At 45.5% G+C, this 14593-nt stretch overlaps 1 protein-coding gene across 1 annotated transcript in view; it reads left to right on the forward strand.

Moving 5' to 3' along the window:
* The first annotated feature begins 7689 nt into the window (after window positions 1–7689).
* Ube4b (ubiquitination factor E4B) overlaps window positions 7690–14593 on the forward strand; it is a 102386-nt gene continuing 95482 nt past the window's right edge. Inside the window, exon 1 of the mRNA XM_055615109.1 lies at window positions 7690–8412. Coding sequence (XP_055471084.1) covers window positions 8389–8412 — 24 coding nt within the window. The 5' untranslated portion in view covers window positions 7690–8388. The remainder of the gene's footprint in view (window positions 8413–14593) is intronic.

Genomic DNA, 14593 nt, shown 5'->3' on the forward strand with positions numbered 1-14593 from the left:
ATAGAATAAATATGTGCTTTCTTCCATGCGGATAGCATCTTCACATTTGTCTGCACTGTAGCATGCGTCGGGCCTTGACTCCCCTTCATGTCTGAGTGACATTCCATTTCGCAGCTAAGCCACAGATGGCCGGTCCACCATCTGCTGATGGCCACATAATGACTTCCACATTTCAACCACTGCGAACGCTGCTGCAGTGAGCATTCATGTGTTAAATTCTGCCTGCCGATCTGATTTCAGTTATTTGGGATCTCTGCCAGGGAATTAAATCTGGGAAACATAGTAACCCCGTGTCTAACTTGTTGAGGGCTTGCTAGCCTGTTTCCCACAGTGCTCACACCATCTACATCCCCAAAAGCAGTTTATAAGTTCCGTGTTTTCTCTTTAAAATTCTTAGTCATCATCATCATTGGTGTGTGTGTGTGTGAGGTGTGTGTGAGATGTGTGTGTGTATAAGGTGTGTATGTGTGAATCTGAGGTGTGTGTGTAAGATGTGTATGTGTGTGAGTATGTGTAGGTCAGATCTCTCCTCTTCCACTTTTATGTGGGTTCTGGGGATCGAACTCAGGTTGCCAAGCTTACATGGCAAGTGCCTTTACCTACTGAGCCATCCACTGGGCCTCATGGTTCCTATTTCCTACATTAAGAGTTATTTCCTCTTTGTGTGTGTGCAGTCAACACGCATTCAAAGTCAAACCCAAGACCCCATGTAAACTAGACCAATGTCCAGCCACACTTCAGTTTGAAACAGGGAAAGGGGAAAAGGAAAAGGAACCTTCCAGATAAAAACAGAGTGATAACTTGTTTTTTTGTTCTTTGTTTTGAGAGCTTTCTCCATGTAGCCCTGGCTGTCCTGGAACTTGCCCTATGGACCAGATTTAAAATATGCACCACTACACCCAGCTTACTTTAAAAAAAAAAAAAGATATTTTCAGGAACTCGAGATGGCTCAGTAATTAAGAACACTGCTCTTCCAGAGACCTGGGTTCAATGTTCAGTACCCATACGGTGGCTCACAACCATCTGTAACTCCAGTTCCAGATCTGATGTGCTCTTCTGGCCCCCTCAGGTCTGAGCATCGTGTACACACACACATGCAGGTGAAAGCACGTGTGCATATAATAAATAAAACCTTCACTTTCCCTTCTGTGTGTGCACACGTGAACTCGAATGCACACGTGTCAGTGCTTGTGAGAGCCGCACGTGAGTGCCCGTGCAGGTCAGAAGAAGGCGTCAGAGTCCCTGAAACTAGAGTCACAGGCAGTTATGAGCCACCAGACATGGGTGCCAGGAATGGGATGTTGGTCCTTTCTATGCTCTTAACTCGCCAGCTCCTGTTATTTATTTATTTATTTATTTATTTATTTATTTATTTATTTATTTATTTTTGTTTGTTTCTGAGGCATAGCACAGGCTGCCATTGAATTTGCTGTAGTCAAAGATGACCTTGAATTTCTGATCCTCCTCCACCTCTGGAGTACTGGAATTACAGACCTGCACTGCCAAGCCACCTTTGTGTGGCCTGGGGATTGTGTGCAAAGCAAGGCCTCTGCTGACTCAGCCACACCTCCAGCCCTGTGAAGCTATTTTATCATAATTGCTTAGGTTGAATCCAGTTCTGCATTTATTTGTAGGGGTTCACCATGAATCATTATTAAGTCCCTAGAATATGAAAGAAGAGCCATAAAAAGAATGATGGATTCAATATATATTCTTCTGACACTGAAAAGGAAATTTTTTAGGTCACAACAAAAGCAATAATTTATTATGAATAGGCACAATGCATAAGTTCTTAAAACCGTTTTGTAATCTAACTAATAAAAGAGAGTGAAACAAAAGATTTAAATCTGCGTTTAATTTACATTATGACATTGACTTTGATGGAGTTGACAAACTCCTAACACACTGTCGTGCCGGCACAGCCACATCGGTTGCTGCATACGTTGATTCAGAGCATTACCGTTAATCAGAGTAAGAGCCGGCACCTGGGGGGAGGAGGATCAGGAATTCAAGGACTTGCTCAGCTGTATAGTGAGTTCCAGACCAGCTGAGGCTAGAATGCAGCTGTGTTAAAAAGTAAAGACATCCTCACTGATGGTACACATCCGTGGTCCCAGAGGTTTCCAGGTGGAGGCAGGAGGATTAGTTCAAGGCTATCCTGTGCTAAATAGAGAGAGTGAGAACATCTGGGCAATATGGGACCCTGACTAAATAAATATCCATCAAAAGCCCCTGAGCTGGGGCTAAGACTCTATGGTTAAAGCAAGTGTTTGCCAAGCACACGGGAGGCCGTGGCTTAGACTCCCAGCATTGCAAAACCAGAGCAAAAATCTAGGAGTCGTTGCTTACAAAGTCAGAGGAGAGGGGCCAGTGGCTCGGCTGGTAAATGTGCTTGCCACCAGCTCTCGCCTCCTGAGTTTGATTCTCAGAACCCACAGTATGGAAGGATGGAAGGAGAGCGACTGCAAAAGTAGTCCTCACCCCCAGGCACCGAGGCACGTGCTGTGTCATTCGAGTGCCTATACACACACACACACACACACACACACACACACACATACACACACACGCACAAAATAAGTGTAAAAAGTTTTAAGTTTAAGAAATGAGGTAGAGATTTCTCTCATCACTATGCCGTCCTTACATTAGTATGGAGATGACAGAGATAGGAATGGTGCCCCTCAAGACAATGGGCACTGGGTACTGTCAGCCAATGTGGAGAGCCCTGCACTCTGTGTGTGGCAGAGGGAACACTGGGTTGCCCTCGAGTATGTTTTAGCCTCTCCTTATTTTCTAGCTACATAACTGAGGTGGGATTAACCGCACAGACAGAACGCTTTAACGTTAAATCTTAAGTATAATCTGAACGTAACACTTTTGGGAGCAAGAGATAGAATTAGCCCATTTGGTTAAAAAAAGAAAAGCAGGATCAAAATGTTCCCATTTTCAAGGGATTATAAAAATTAATTCCCAGCTGGATGGTGTTGGCAACATGCAGAGGCAGAGGCAGGTGGATCTGTGGTTTAGAGGGAGAGTTCCAGGAGAGCCAGGGCCACACAGAGAAACCCTGTCTTGAAAAACCAAAAAAAAAAAAAAAAAAAAAAAAAAAATTACTGCGTTTTGAAAAGCTGGAAAATATGGCTGTAAGGAACATTGCTGGGCAGATTTCCTGTGGAGTATTTGCCTGTCTGTCTGTCATAAGCTACGCCTCCTAAAGCAGAAGTAATCGACTTTCTTGTTTTGCTCCGTTTGTATGTCTGTGCCTCAGCTGCATGTATTGACTCTGCAACTAGGAACTGAGAGAGACTAGATGTCACTTGTCTTTCTCTCTGACGCTGATGCCCTGGTACTCTGTCACACAGATCCACTTGTCAGTAAGGAATGGAGGTTCTGGTTGGCCTGCCTTTGCTGAAATTAGCTAACAGACAAAGCTCTGTCCCTTGGTGGAGGTGAAGAGACCAACCATAGAACAGACTTGGAAGAGAGATAAGGAGTGGAGTTAAGGTCTTAACCTATTGAGTATAGACAGTCTCCCAAGAAGGTTTGTGACAAAAGAGAGCAAAGAGGGCCAGGCATAATGCTTCATGCCTGAAATGTCAGCATCCGAGAGACTGAAGCAGGCAGGTCAGGAGTTCAAGGTTGCTCTCAGGCTCGTTTTGAGGCCAGCTTGGGCTACATGAGACCCTATCTCAAAAAAATGAGAGGGGTTAGGAAGATGGAGAGAGAGAGCACAGAGAGACAGGATGGAAGGAAAAATAAAATTTATTTGCTGTGTGTGTAGCTCAGAGGACAACTTTCAGGAGTCAGTTCTCACCTTTGACCTTGTTGAGGAGGCAGGGTCTTTCTTGTTTCTCTTGCTACTACACTGCATAATCCAGGCTGCCTAGCCCTTGAGCCTTTGGCCCATTTTCCTGCGTCCCACCTCATGGCAGGGGCTCTGGGGTGGCAGATGAGTGCCACCACAGCTTTTTACATGGGTTCTGAGGATTCTGAGGATCCGGCTTAGCTTGCTTGGCTTGCAAGGCTAGTGCTTTATCCACTGAGATGTCTACCTGGCCCCACAGTGAGAACCACACCGTATTTTGTGTGTTAATGAGGGTATCTGTCAGTATGTATGTGCACTACATGCATGTTGGTGGCCTGTGGAGGTCAGGTGGAGGAACCAGACAGACGCCCTAGAACTACAGCCACAGACAGCTGTGAGCCACACTTACGGGCATTGGGAACTGAGCCCAGGTCCCCTCCGAGGGTAACGAATACTCCAAAGGGAGACATCTCTTCAGCTCCTCTTTCCAGATTCTTAATCTTGTAGAAAAACAAGGCAGCAAACCTGCTGAAGAATGAGGAAGGCTTTGGACAGTACGACATCATTTCTGGTCATCGCCATAGATAATGCCCTGATAGAGTTTAAGCCTTGGAGTGCTAACTACTTGAATTCCTCTTGATTGGCTACAGCTTGATCTCCACAGGCCTGTGAGGTTATGCCTAATGATAGGTATGTGTGGTCGCTAGCCCCAGGAAATAAGCCAGTGCTGCTGACTCAAGCCCTGATCCATTCTTGTATTTGGGAAGCACTCAGAATTATGGGCAAAGTCCTATACAAGACACTGGAGAGCTGGTCAGTTAAGGCAGTCATCACATTGCCTGTGACATACAGACAGACAAGGGGGAAAACGGAGAGCCGGAATACATGCTAGACATGGCCACATGTCAAGAAATGTTGAAGCCAGGGGTGGTGGTACACGCTTTTAATCCCATCGCTCAGGGAGGCAGAGGCAGGAAGATTGCTGTGAGTTCAAGACTAGCCTAGTTTACAAAGCAAGTCTAGGACAGTCAAAGCTACCCAGAGAAATTCTGTGTCGAAAAACAAAACAAAAAACCAAAACAATAACAAAAAGCCCCAACCAACCAACCAAACAAAATGATTGAAAGGAAAGAAATACTGTTGTTATATTACTATTTTCTGTGCCAGGGAAGTGAATTAGGGAGCTCATGTATGCGTAGGAAAGCATTCTACCACTGATTTATATCTCCAATCCTGTGCAAAGGAAAAAGATGAGTTCATCTGGTAGACAACTTGGCAAGTAAAGGCCACCAAACCTGTTGACCTGAGGGCAACCCCCAAAAACCCACAGAGTGGAAGGAAAGAACCAATTTCTACAAGCTGATATCTGACTTTGCAAGGCCTGAGTTCAATCACCAAATCCCATGTAAAAATGCCAGGCATGGAGGCTGGTAAGCACACAACTGGGGAGGTGGAGAAAGGAGGGTTCCCAGGGCTCACTGGCCAGCAGTCTACCTACCTGGTGAGCTCCAGGCCAATGAGGGACCCTGTTTCAAAGAAAGTGGATGGTGTTCCGAAGATGACAGCCTAGATTCTCCTCTGGCCTCCACCCACATGCACACAGGCACACATGGATATGCACATAGATATACAGGAACATATACATACATACATACATACATACATACATACATACATACATACATTTTGTAAGATTATGGGACAAAATTAGTTAAATAAAGACGATTAGGCATATGACAGACAGATCTTATATATAAAAGAGGTTTATTAGGTGGATATGGAGTGAGAGAGAAGGGAGAGCAGGGAGAGCAGGACATGATGGGGGAAAGAAAGAAAGAGAGGGAAAGAGTGAGAAAGGGGGAGAGGGGGACCCCATAGGAAAAGGGAAAAAGGCCAAAAGAGGAGAGACCAAGAGAGGCCAAGAGAGAAAGGACCGAGAGAGAGAGAACCAAGAAAGGGAGACCATGTGTCGGGTTGTCTAATTAAGGGGCAAGGTAATCACGCCTTCCAGGTGTGGCCACCTGGCCAGTGACCTATGATGAGATCATAAGTTGCTTGGCTACCCAGAAGCAGGTTTTGTTCCAAAATCCTAACACATTTGATAAGTGAATGAATGCATTAATGTGGAAATCACATTTAATCTAAAACCTAAAAGAGCAGGGCTAAGCCGTGCAAAGTCCAGGAGAGTCTTCCAGACAAAGGGGCCACAAAGTGTCAAGGTGTCAAGGGAAGAAAACTTTCTCTTTGGAGCCTGAAAGGCAGTGGGGTCCAAGTGCTACAGGAGAACTTACAGAGTATTTGACTCATTTGATGTGAGACATGCAGAATAGGTAAATCCATGGAGGGCACGTTAGCTAGAAGAGGTAACAGTAGGATGAGGACCGACATGCAGTATGTTGGAGGGTTCCGTTCTTGGGTGATTAAAATGTTCTGAAATTAGAGAGCAGTGATGTTAAGTAACTCTATCCTAAAGCCATTGTATACTTTAAATGTGTGATTTAATCTGAGGTTACCTGGCAATTATGATGTTTTTAAAAAGACAATGTAGTTAACATCAGTGTAACTAGGGGTCCAAAATGGCTTACACAGAATTCCTTTCCTGGAAAGTAGAATGCCATCCTGAAAAGCCTGCAGCAGTTTAATTTTACTCACAAATTCTTTGCATATCTAGCCGTCATGTTCCTATTTTTAGCATGTAGCAAACAAATTGAAACTATTTTTGTCACTTCTCGGCCTTTTGGCTAAGATTAAATGTAACTCTTTTATAGAGTGGAACAGTTAAGATTATAGTTCAGCTACAAGTAACAGGGTACTCTACCCCTAGCACTTTGAAGGCAGAGAGGTGGGCAGATCTCTGAGTTCAAGGCCAGTCAGATCACATAAACCAGCTTCAGGTCAGCGAGACCCTCTTTCAAATGCAAACAGACACGCATACAGACATACGTGAATGTTATAGTTCGATAGTTTGCGATGGTGGTGACACTCCAGCATCAGGCAGGAGGATTTCAAATTTGGGGATGTCTGAGATAGATGGCAAAATTCTGTCCCAAGAACAATTAAGAACAGATGACTATGGCTTTTATAAGCCATTCAATATATACTGTGTGGCAGATTCTGGACTTTCATAGCACTATTACTTTGCTCAATTAAGATTTTTATATTGTAAAGTAAGCTTTTGTCTGGCTAAGCTGGCTTTACAAAGGGTTTACTTAAGCCGTTGTTCAACACGTTTCTCAATAATTCGAGTCTCTAATTCACCGACACTTTCAGATTCTATCAATACTCTCGAACACACTTAAAGAGGAGAGCCTCTCCAAAAGAACAAGGTAAAATAAAATTAATGTAAGTTCCTGGTAGTTTCCTTTCATGGGCTTTCCTGGGGGAGGGGAAGAGTGGAACAAGGCATTTGTAGCAAGGTGCTAAGTGCTCCCCGCAGAAAGCACACGTTTTGTCCGATTCCTGTCTTCTCCTAGTCCCCGGCTTGCAGCATCCCGGAGGATTTCCACGTCACTAGATAGCAGGAGCCACCTGGGAACACACCAGCGCTGCAGAAACCCTAGGCGTGGAAGAGCGCCCTTGGCAGGCAGAGCTGCGGATTGGCGCATCTCACCCTCAGCTACCCTACCTGGGCCCCGCCCACCGCGCCCCTCGCCTGCGCGCGGTCTCCATGGTGACGGGCCGCCCCGCCTCCTCCTCTTAGCCTAGCAGCCCCTCTCGCCCCTCCCCCCGCCTGGCGCCGCTTAGGGGACGGGGGGTGGGGCAGGGGGCGGGGACAGGATGCAGGCGAAGAGGAAATCGGCGGCGCGACGCCCGCTGCTTATTGGCTGCTGCCTCCGGGAGCCAGAAGCCCCGCCTTCCCAGCGAGGGTCACGTGATCCCTTTCAAAGATGGCCGCCCTGTTGTTTTGATGAATAATACTTGGTGGGGCGAGGGGGTAAGGGTAGGGTTGGAGGGGTAGGAGGATTTACGCTTACAGCGAGAGCTTCGCCAGTCCCATCCCACCCCTCCCCCCTACCAGGGTTCCTGCGTGGAGGCGGGGCGAGCCCGGCCTGCTTTTAGAGGGGAGGGGCTTCCCGGTGCGGCGCTGGGCTCTCCCTGGGCTGCCGTGGGGTCGCCGCGCCTCGGGGCATCCAGTGTGCAGCGGAGCCGTTCCCGCCAGGGCCAGGGGTGGGACCCGGAGCGGGGTCTGCGGGAGAAAAACGCAGCTGCCGCGTCACCGCCGCGAAGACACGGCGCGCAGCGGGCACGAGCCGAGCTGGAGACCGCGCCGCCCGCCCTGGGTAACCTGGGAAGCTGAGGGGAGTCAGTGGCGCCCGGAGGGGACCCGGTAGCAGCGGCTGTGGCCAGAGGAGGCGGCTCGGGACGCTTGCATCTGGAGGAGGCTGGGGCGATCCGAGCGACCGAAACCAAGGCGATTCAGTGCCTCGTGTTCTTAGTTTTTAACCTCTGACTATGCAATTCTGAAACCTCCCCCCTTGGGGGACCAGGCAGCCCGATAGATACCTTCCAGTCTCCTTTGCTCCCTCCCTGGTCTCAAGAACCGAAGGATCTCTCTGACGCCTTTCACGATTAAGAGGAAAGAGATGGAGGAGCTGAGCGCTGATGAGGTGAGGGGGCTGGGGCGTGGGGGGGCACCTTGAAAGGATTACTTGGCAACTCTTTGGCGCTTTGGACGGCGACGATTTTGCGCTAGTGGTGTTGGGGTTTTGGGATTGGGGAGGCAGCGGAGATGGTATTTTCAAAAATAATGAAATATTATGAAAGTAGTCATTCATCATCAGGTTGGTTGTATTTTAAGAAGCCCTTGCTCCACTTTGGGCTACGGTCTTTTCAGTATCTTTACTCAATCACTAAAATTCTCCTGGGGTAGAGAATGCAAGACCCTGGGAGGGGGTCTCTCATTTTATTCTCCTTAATTTTTTGCCTTCTTTCTTCATTCGGAACTCCACTTGCTTTTCTTTTAGGGTCTGAAGCCGAGGAGAACATCTTGAAGGTGTTCAGTCTTTTTAAAAGGGTATTCAAGAAAGAGGGGCAAGATTTAGATCATGGTATATTGTGTGTGCCTGTGTCTTCAGCAGTTTTAAAGAACAATTTTACATTAAATCATTATGTTTAATGGTTGTTTTAAAAGGAAGTATTTGAAATCCCAGATACATGTGGCTATTTCATTGTATAAATTGACTAAAGGTACCTTTGTGTTTGAGGGGTAGTTACAGACAGATTCCTTGATAGTTAACAAAGTGTATGTCCTTAGTAGTTTAAAATTTAGTAATTTAACAAGCTACTAATGACTTATGGTATTCTATTTTATTTTACTTTTGTTAGGACCCCTCCCTCTTAAACTTTGGTTTTGCAGCGTGGGGTTGTCAGAAGAGCTGTGGCAGTTAGGGAACAAGGAATTTCCTGTGACTCAGTTGACTTTTCCCTGTCTTTTTACCAATTGAAAGCATTCTTTTCAAGACCCCTGCTGACTTAATTTCTTTCACTGCTTCACGTCAGCTTCCCCTGCAGTATTACGAAAGTAGGCATCCGTCATCAGGTTGGTTGGAAGAGGCCCATGCTCCACTTTTGGCTATGGTCTCCTCGTGTTTAATCACTAAAATTCTCCAGGGATGGAGCATGCCATGCACGTGGGTGGGTGAAGGGTCAGGTAGGAAAAGAAACAATTTTGTGGCTTGTGATACTTTAGTTGTTAAGTCAGAATTGTTCATTTTGTGTCAACTAACTTAGTTTTCCTCAAACTACAGAAGGAGTGTAATGCTAAATCAGAAAAAGTCCTGAGCATTGATTTAGAAACACTTAGTTTTATGTAGTTTTTAGAAGTACCTTTATTCTAAAGAGACACAGTCTGTTTTCAGTAGTCCTTTCCTTCCGAAAAGTACTTTTTTTCTTATGACTTGTAAATAGTTCTTGGTTTAGAGGCCTTTGCAAATTTGAGTCTTTCCTAAATTTTTTTCCCCCCAAACCAATAAAGTGTGTAGACTGGTCAAAGATACTGTGTAATCTGGAAGGTATTTTTTCATTTTGCTCAGTTCTTGACATGTGTAACGCTTCTAGTGACCATAAAAGGAACACGTACAACCTTTGTGGAAGAAAGAGAAATTTTTTTCAAGGACAGCGGAGCACTAAAACATATATGAAAAATTAAATTCACTAACACAGGATTAGTATAAAGGTTTTGTCAACAAATTAGTTGGCTTGACCACAATGACAGTACAATTACTGGTCATTTTATTCTCATTAGAAGCTAGAACAAAATCTAAGCATTTTTCTTTTTTTTTTTTTTTTTTTTTTTTGTTTTTGCGTTTCACTGTATAGCCCTGGCTGGCCTCCAACTCGCAGGAGATCTACCTGCCTCTGCCATGAGTGCTGGGAATTAAGTAGTGTACCAACTTGCCTAACTTTAATCTAGTTTCTTTAATCAGGGTTAGGTGTGCATTAGATGTTTTCAAAGGTCTCTTTGTCTTTGTGTTGTTACTCATTAGTAGAAACTTGTATCACAGATATTGTAGGTGATGTTGATTTGGTTAAAAAAAAAATACCATGTGTTTTATTGACAGTTCAAGGATACATTTCAGAATTAAAACAGTCATGTAAGTGTCTCTTCACTGCAAGTTAGGAAATTGGATGAAATCAGAGTTTCCCATTTTAATAAAACCGAAAATATTTGTGAATACAAGCTGGAAGAATAAAAACTGGTTTAACTAGACTAGGTTCTCTCTCGGAGGTCACCTTGAGTTCTTTCACATCTTTCTGTCGTAGTTGAAAAATTGTTTAACTGCATTGGTGTGTGTTATTTACGTGGGCTGTACAGTGAGTTCTTTGCTTCACAAGGCAGAGTTATGACTAAGTTCTGCCTCTTGAAGAACTTACATTCCACAGCATCAGTGTTTACATCATATTCATGCTATAGCTGGCGACTCACGTGTTTTCTTGCATCAAGGCAATGCTGTAAGCAGGGCAGGCGTGTAAACAGCCTTTCAGCAGTGGTGATGAAACTGCTTTGAAATGATTTCTACCTTTTCCCCTCCTTTTCTCTTTTTCTTCTAAGTCTTTATACGACCTACTTCTGAGAAATGGCTTGCTGGGATTTGGGGTGTGGTCAAACCTTTAGAAGAATTTTAAGTATTCTTCCCAAATGCAGCATATATGACCTTGAATATGAGACAGGGTTTCATATTCAAGGTGGTCTTGCCTGTCCTGGACTCGCTTTGTAGACCAGGCTGGCTGTGAACTCAAAAATGATCCTGCCTCTGCCTCCCTGAGTGCTGGGACTAAAGGTGTGCATGCCTGGCTTTATTTTTAATACAGTGCCTTTCACTCTTGTGGCTTTTTTCTTTTTCTTTTCTTTCTTTTTTTCTTTTTTTGAGACAGAGTGTGGCTATATATATTCCAGGCTGGCCTTAGACTTGTGATTCTCCTGCCTCAGCTTCCCAAGTGCTGGGATTACAGATTCTGTATTTCTGTATTTTGTCAGCGGGGTGCAGCTATTGTCTCATTTGGTGATGAAGTAAGAACTGTTTTGTGTATTTTATAGGTGAGGAAACATTTAGGTTATTGACACTTGGCAGAAGTGACGTGGTTTAGAAGTCAGATGGTTAGACTTCAAACTCAGGACTCCTGATTGCAGAGCCCCGCTTTTTTACATTCCAGTGTTTTTAACAGCTGACCATAGATTGATCACAGCATGTATGTAAATATCCTGCTAACATTGACCTCTGAGGTGCCCAGTTTTCTATAAAGTAATGTTTTGTGTGCATTCACTTCATAAGTTTAGGGGTTGGTTTGGGGATATAGATAGGAATCTAAAATGTATAATATAGGGGCTAGAGAGATGGCTTAGTTAAAAGCACTTATTCTCGCATAGGACCCAGATTGAGTTCTTGATGTATTTACAGTTCCATGGGATCTGGTGCCCTCTTCTGACTTCTCCAGGCACCAGGCACACATGTGGTACACATACACTCACGCAGGCAAAACACTCACACAGAGACTAAAACATAAGGATTATTTTAACAGACAGTATAGTTATTGTGCCAAGTGAAATTGTGGAGGTATACATGAGACACTCAAGCGTAAGAAGGAATGCCTCATGAAATTAGGTCTTAATTAAAACTTCAGAAAAAAGTTCTGCTGTGTTGTTGTCCAGGAACGGTCCTGGGTGTGAGATGCGGGGATGGGGGGGAGGGCTCAGAAAATAGCACCAAGCCATGGGGAGATAGTGGGAGGCAGCTCTTACAGGGTTCCATGGAATTGAGGCATCGACCGCGAGAAGGTGGTGAGCAGGCACACTGGGAATAAAAACTGAGGCTTGTTTGAAATGAGCTCTCGCTATGGTAGCCCTGGCTGTCTGGCTGCCCTGGGACTCTTTGTATTCAGGCTGGCCTCAGACTTTCAGATTCCTCTTGCCTGTCTCCCAAGTGCTAGGGCCCCCTACTTCAATCTTGACTAACTTTTTTTTTTGTTCTGGTTTTTTTGAGAGAAGGTTTCTCTGTGTAGCCTTCGCTATCCTGGACTTGCTTTGTGGACCAAGCTGACCTTGAACTCACAGCGATCCACCTGCCTCTCCCTCTCTGAGCACAGGCATTAAAGGTTTACACCATCACTCCCTGCTAAACTTGATTAACTTAATCCAGTTCTAACATCAGCTGTGAAGCCAGAGGGTAGGAGACATGTCCTTGGTCTCCAGCTTGGGGCAGGGTTGATTTTGGGATTGGACTCAGAACAGGTTTTAGAAAAGGCAAGATGAGGTGTTTGGGATTGTTGAAGATGTACTTGGTCTTATGGTGCGGTTGTGTTGGTAGGGTGCTTGCCTAGCAGGCACGAGCCCCTGAACTCCACTCCCAGTTCCTGCATATTCTTAGCTGCTGTGGTCGAGAGTGCAGGACTCAGATAGCCCTGGGTGCTGTGTTGGGTGAAGGCAGGAAGGCATCTCCTTGCTACATGTACAGTACCGCAGACCTGCTTCTGGGAGCGTTGTTTTCCTCAGAGAGGCAGGTAACACCTAGGCTCACCGTGTTTTTGGTGTTATGCCCTCTAAAGGAAAGGAAAGTAGCCTGAGGGCATGGAGAACACTGGGGGCAGTTTTAGGGGTGGCTTTTGTTTTCATTTTATTTATGTGTATGCCTGAGTGTAGATGTGAATAGGTGATTGTGAGCCATCATCAGGTGTTAGGAACTGAACCCGGGTCTTCTATAAGTGCTTTTAACCACTGAGCCATCTCTTTAGCCCCAAAACATTGGGGAAATTAAAAAAATATATATTATTTTTAGATAGGGTCTCAATGTGCAGCTCTGGCAGGTTTGAACGGTCTGTATACCATAGACTGGCCTTAAACTCACAGAGATCCACCTGCCTCTGCTTCTGAGTGTTGGGATTAAAGTCAGTTATTATCACAACTGTCATGTTTGAGGGGCGAGAGGCCTTGCTACATAACCCAGGCTTGCTTCAAATCCCTGAGCTCAGATCATCCTGCCTCAGCCTCCTTAAAAGAAGGTGTCTTGTGCATGCGTGCCCGCACAATTATGAAGACCATAGGTAGATGTCAGGAGCCTTTTTGCTTGCTTGGCACCTTATTTTTTGAGGTAGGGCTTCTCATTTGTCTTAGTCACTGTTTTGTTGCTGTGACCACAGCTGTATTTACAGAGAAAAGCATTTACCTGGGGATGTGAAGCTTCAGAGGTTTAGATTGTTATCATCATGGCAGGGAGCGAGGAGGCAGGCTGGAGAGGTAGTTGGGAGCTACGTCTCACGGCAGAGAGAAATAAGATGCTGGGCCTGGTGTAAGCTTTTTTGAAACTTTGGAGCCCACCCCCAGTAACACACTTTTTTCAGCAGACCCATGCCTCATAATCCTTCTCAAATAGTGCCACCCCTTGATAACTGAAGACGTGGTGGGGGTTATTTCCAGCCCCCTCCCACATAGAGCAGGATGGCCTCCAAATCAGAGATCCATCTGCCTTTGCTGAAATTAAAAAAGCTGTGTGCCCTGCCGTCGTCCTTGCTGAGAGGGGCATTCTTACTCAAACCACCACACCACTGAATCTGGAACTACCATTTTTAATTAAAAATGGCCTGGCTAGAAAAACAAAACAACCAAAACCAACAACAACAAAGAAAAAAAAAAAAAAAAGAAAACCTCACTGGTCTGCCTACCATTTGAGTTTTAGTTAATTCCAGAAGTAGTCAAGTTGACAACCAAGAATAGCCAATACATTTGGGTGTAATGGGGAATCTGAACTTAGGTCCTTTACCTTTCTTTTTTTTTTTTTTTAAGACAGGGTTTCTTTGTGTAGCCTTGACTGTCCTGGACTCATACACCAGGCTGGCCTTGAACTCACAGAGATCTGCCTGCCTCTGCCTCCCCAAGTGCTGGGATCACAGACAGGCACCACTGTGCCCGGTTGCATCCTTGACCTGGTGGAGGGAACTTGGGGCTTGCTACCCAGGGACAGAGCAGGGAGAGCTGGGGTCTCCTGGGTTCTCCCTGTGCTTCTGGTGGCTGCACTGCCTCCCCTGTCCTTTCCACATGGTCGGATGTGGAGTTGGGTGCTCCTCACTGTGGCTGCTGTAATTACTGTTGACAGGTGGTGTGTGACATGGCCATTTCCTGTGCATGTGCAGATCTGGTTATACCTGCTGATGTCTCTTTGAGCACTCACCTGTTGACTCAGTTGCCTTTGTAAGTGCCTTTAGTAAACAGACGTGCTAACGTGCCTGCTGCACAGGCATGATGCAGTGATGCCAGGGGGGTTCAGAATCCCCAGTACCCACATAGAAAGCTGGCGT

Source organism: Psammomys obesus, unplaced genomic scaffold, assembly GCF_907164565.1.
Source record: "Psammomys obesus unplaced genomic scaffold, mPsaObe1.curated_primary_1811, whole genome shotgun sequence".
Classification (NCBI taxonomy): Eukaryota; Metazoa; Chordata; class Mammalia; order Rodentia; family Muridae; genus Psammomys; species Psammomys obesus.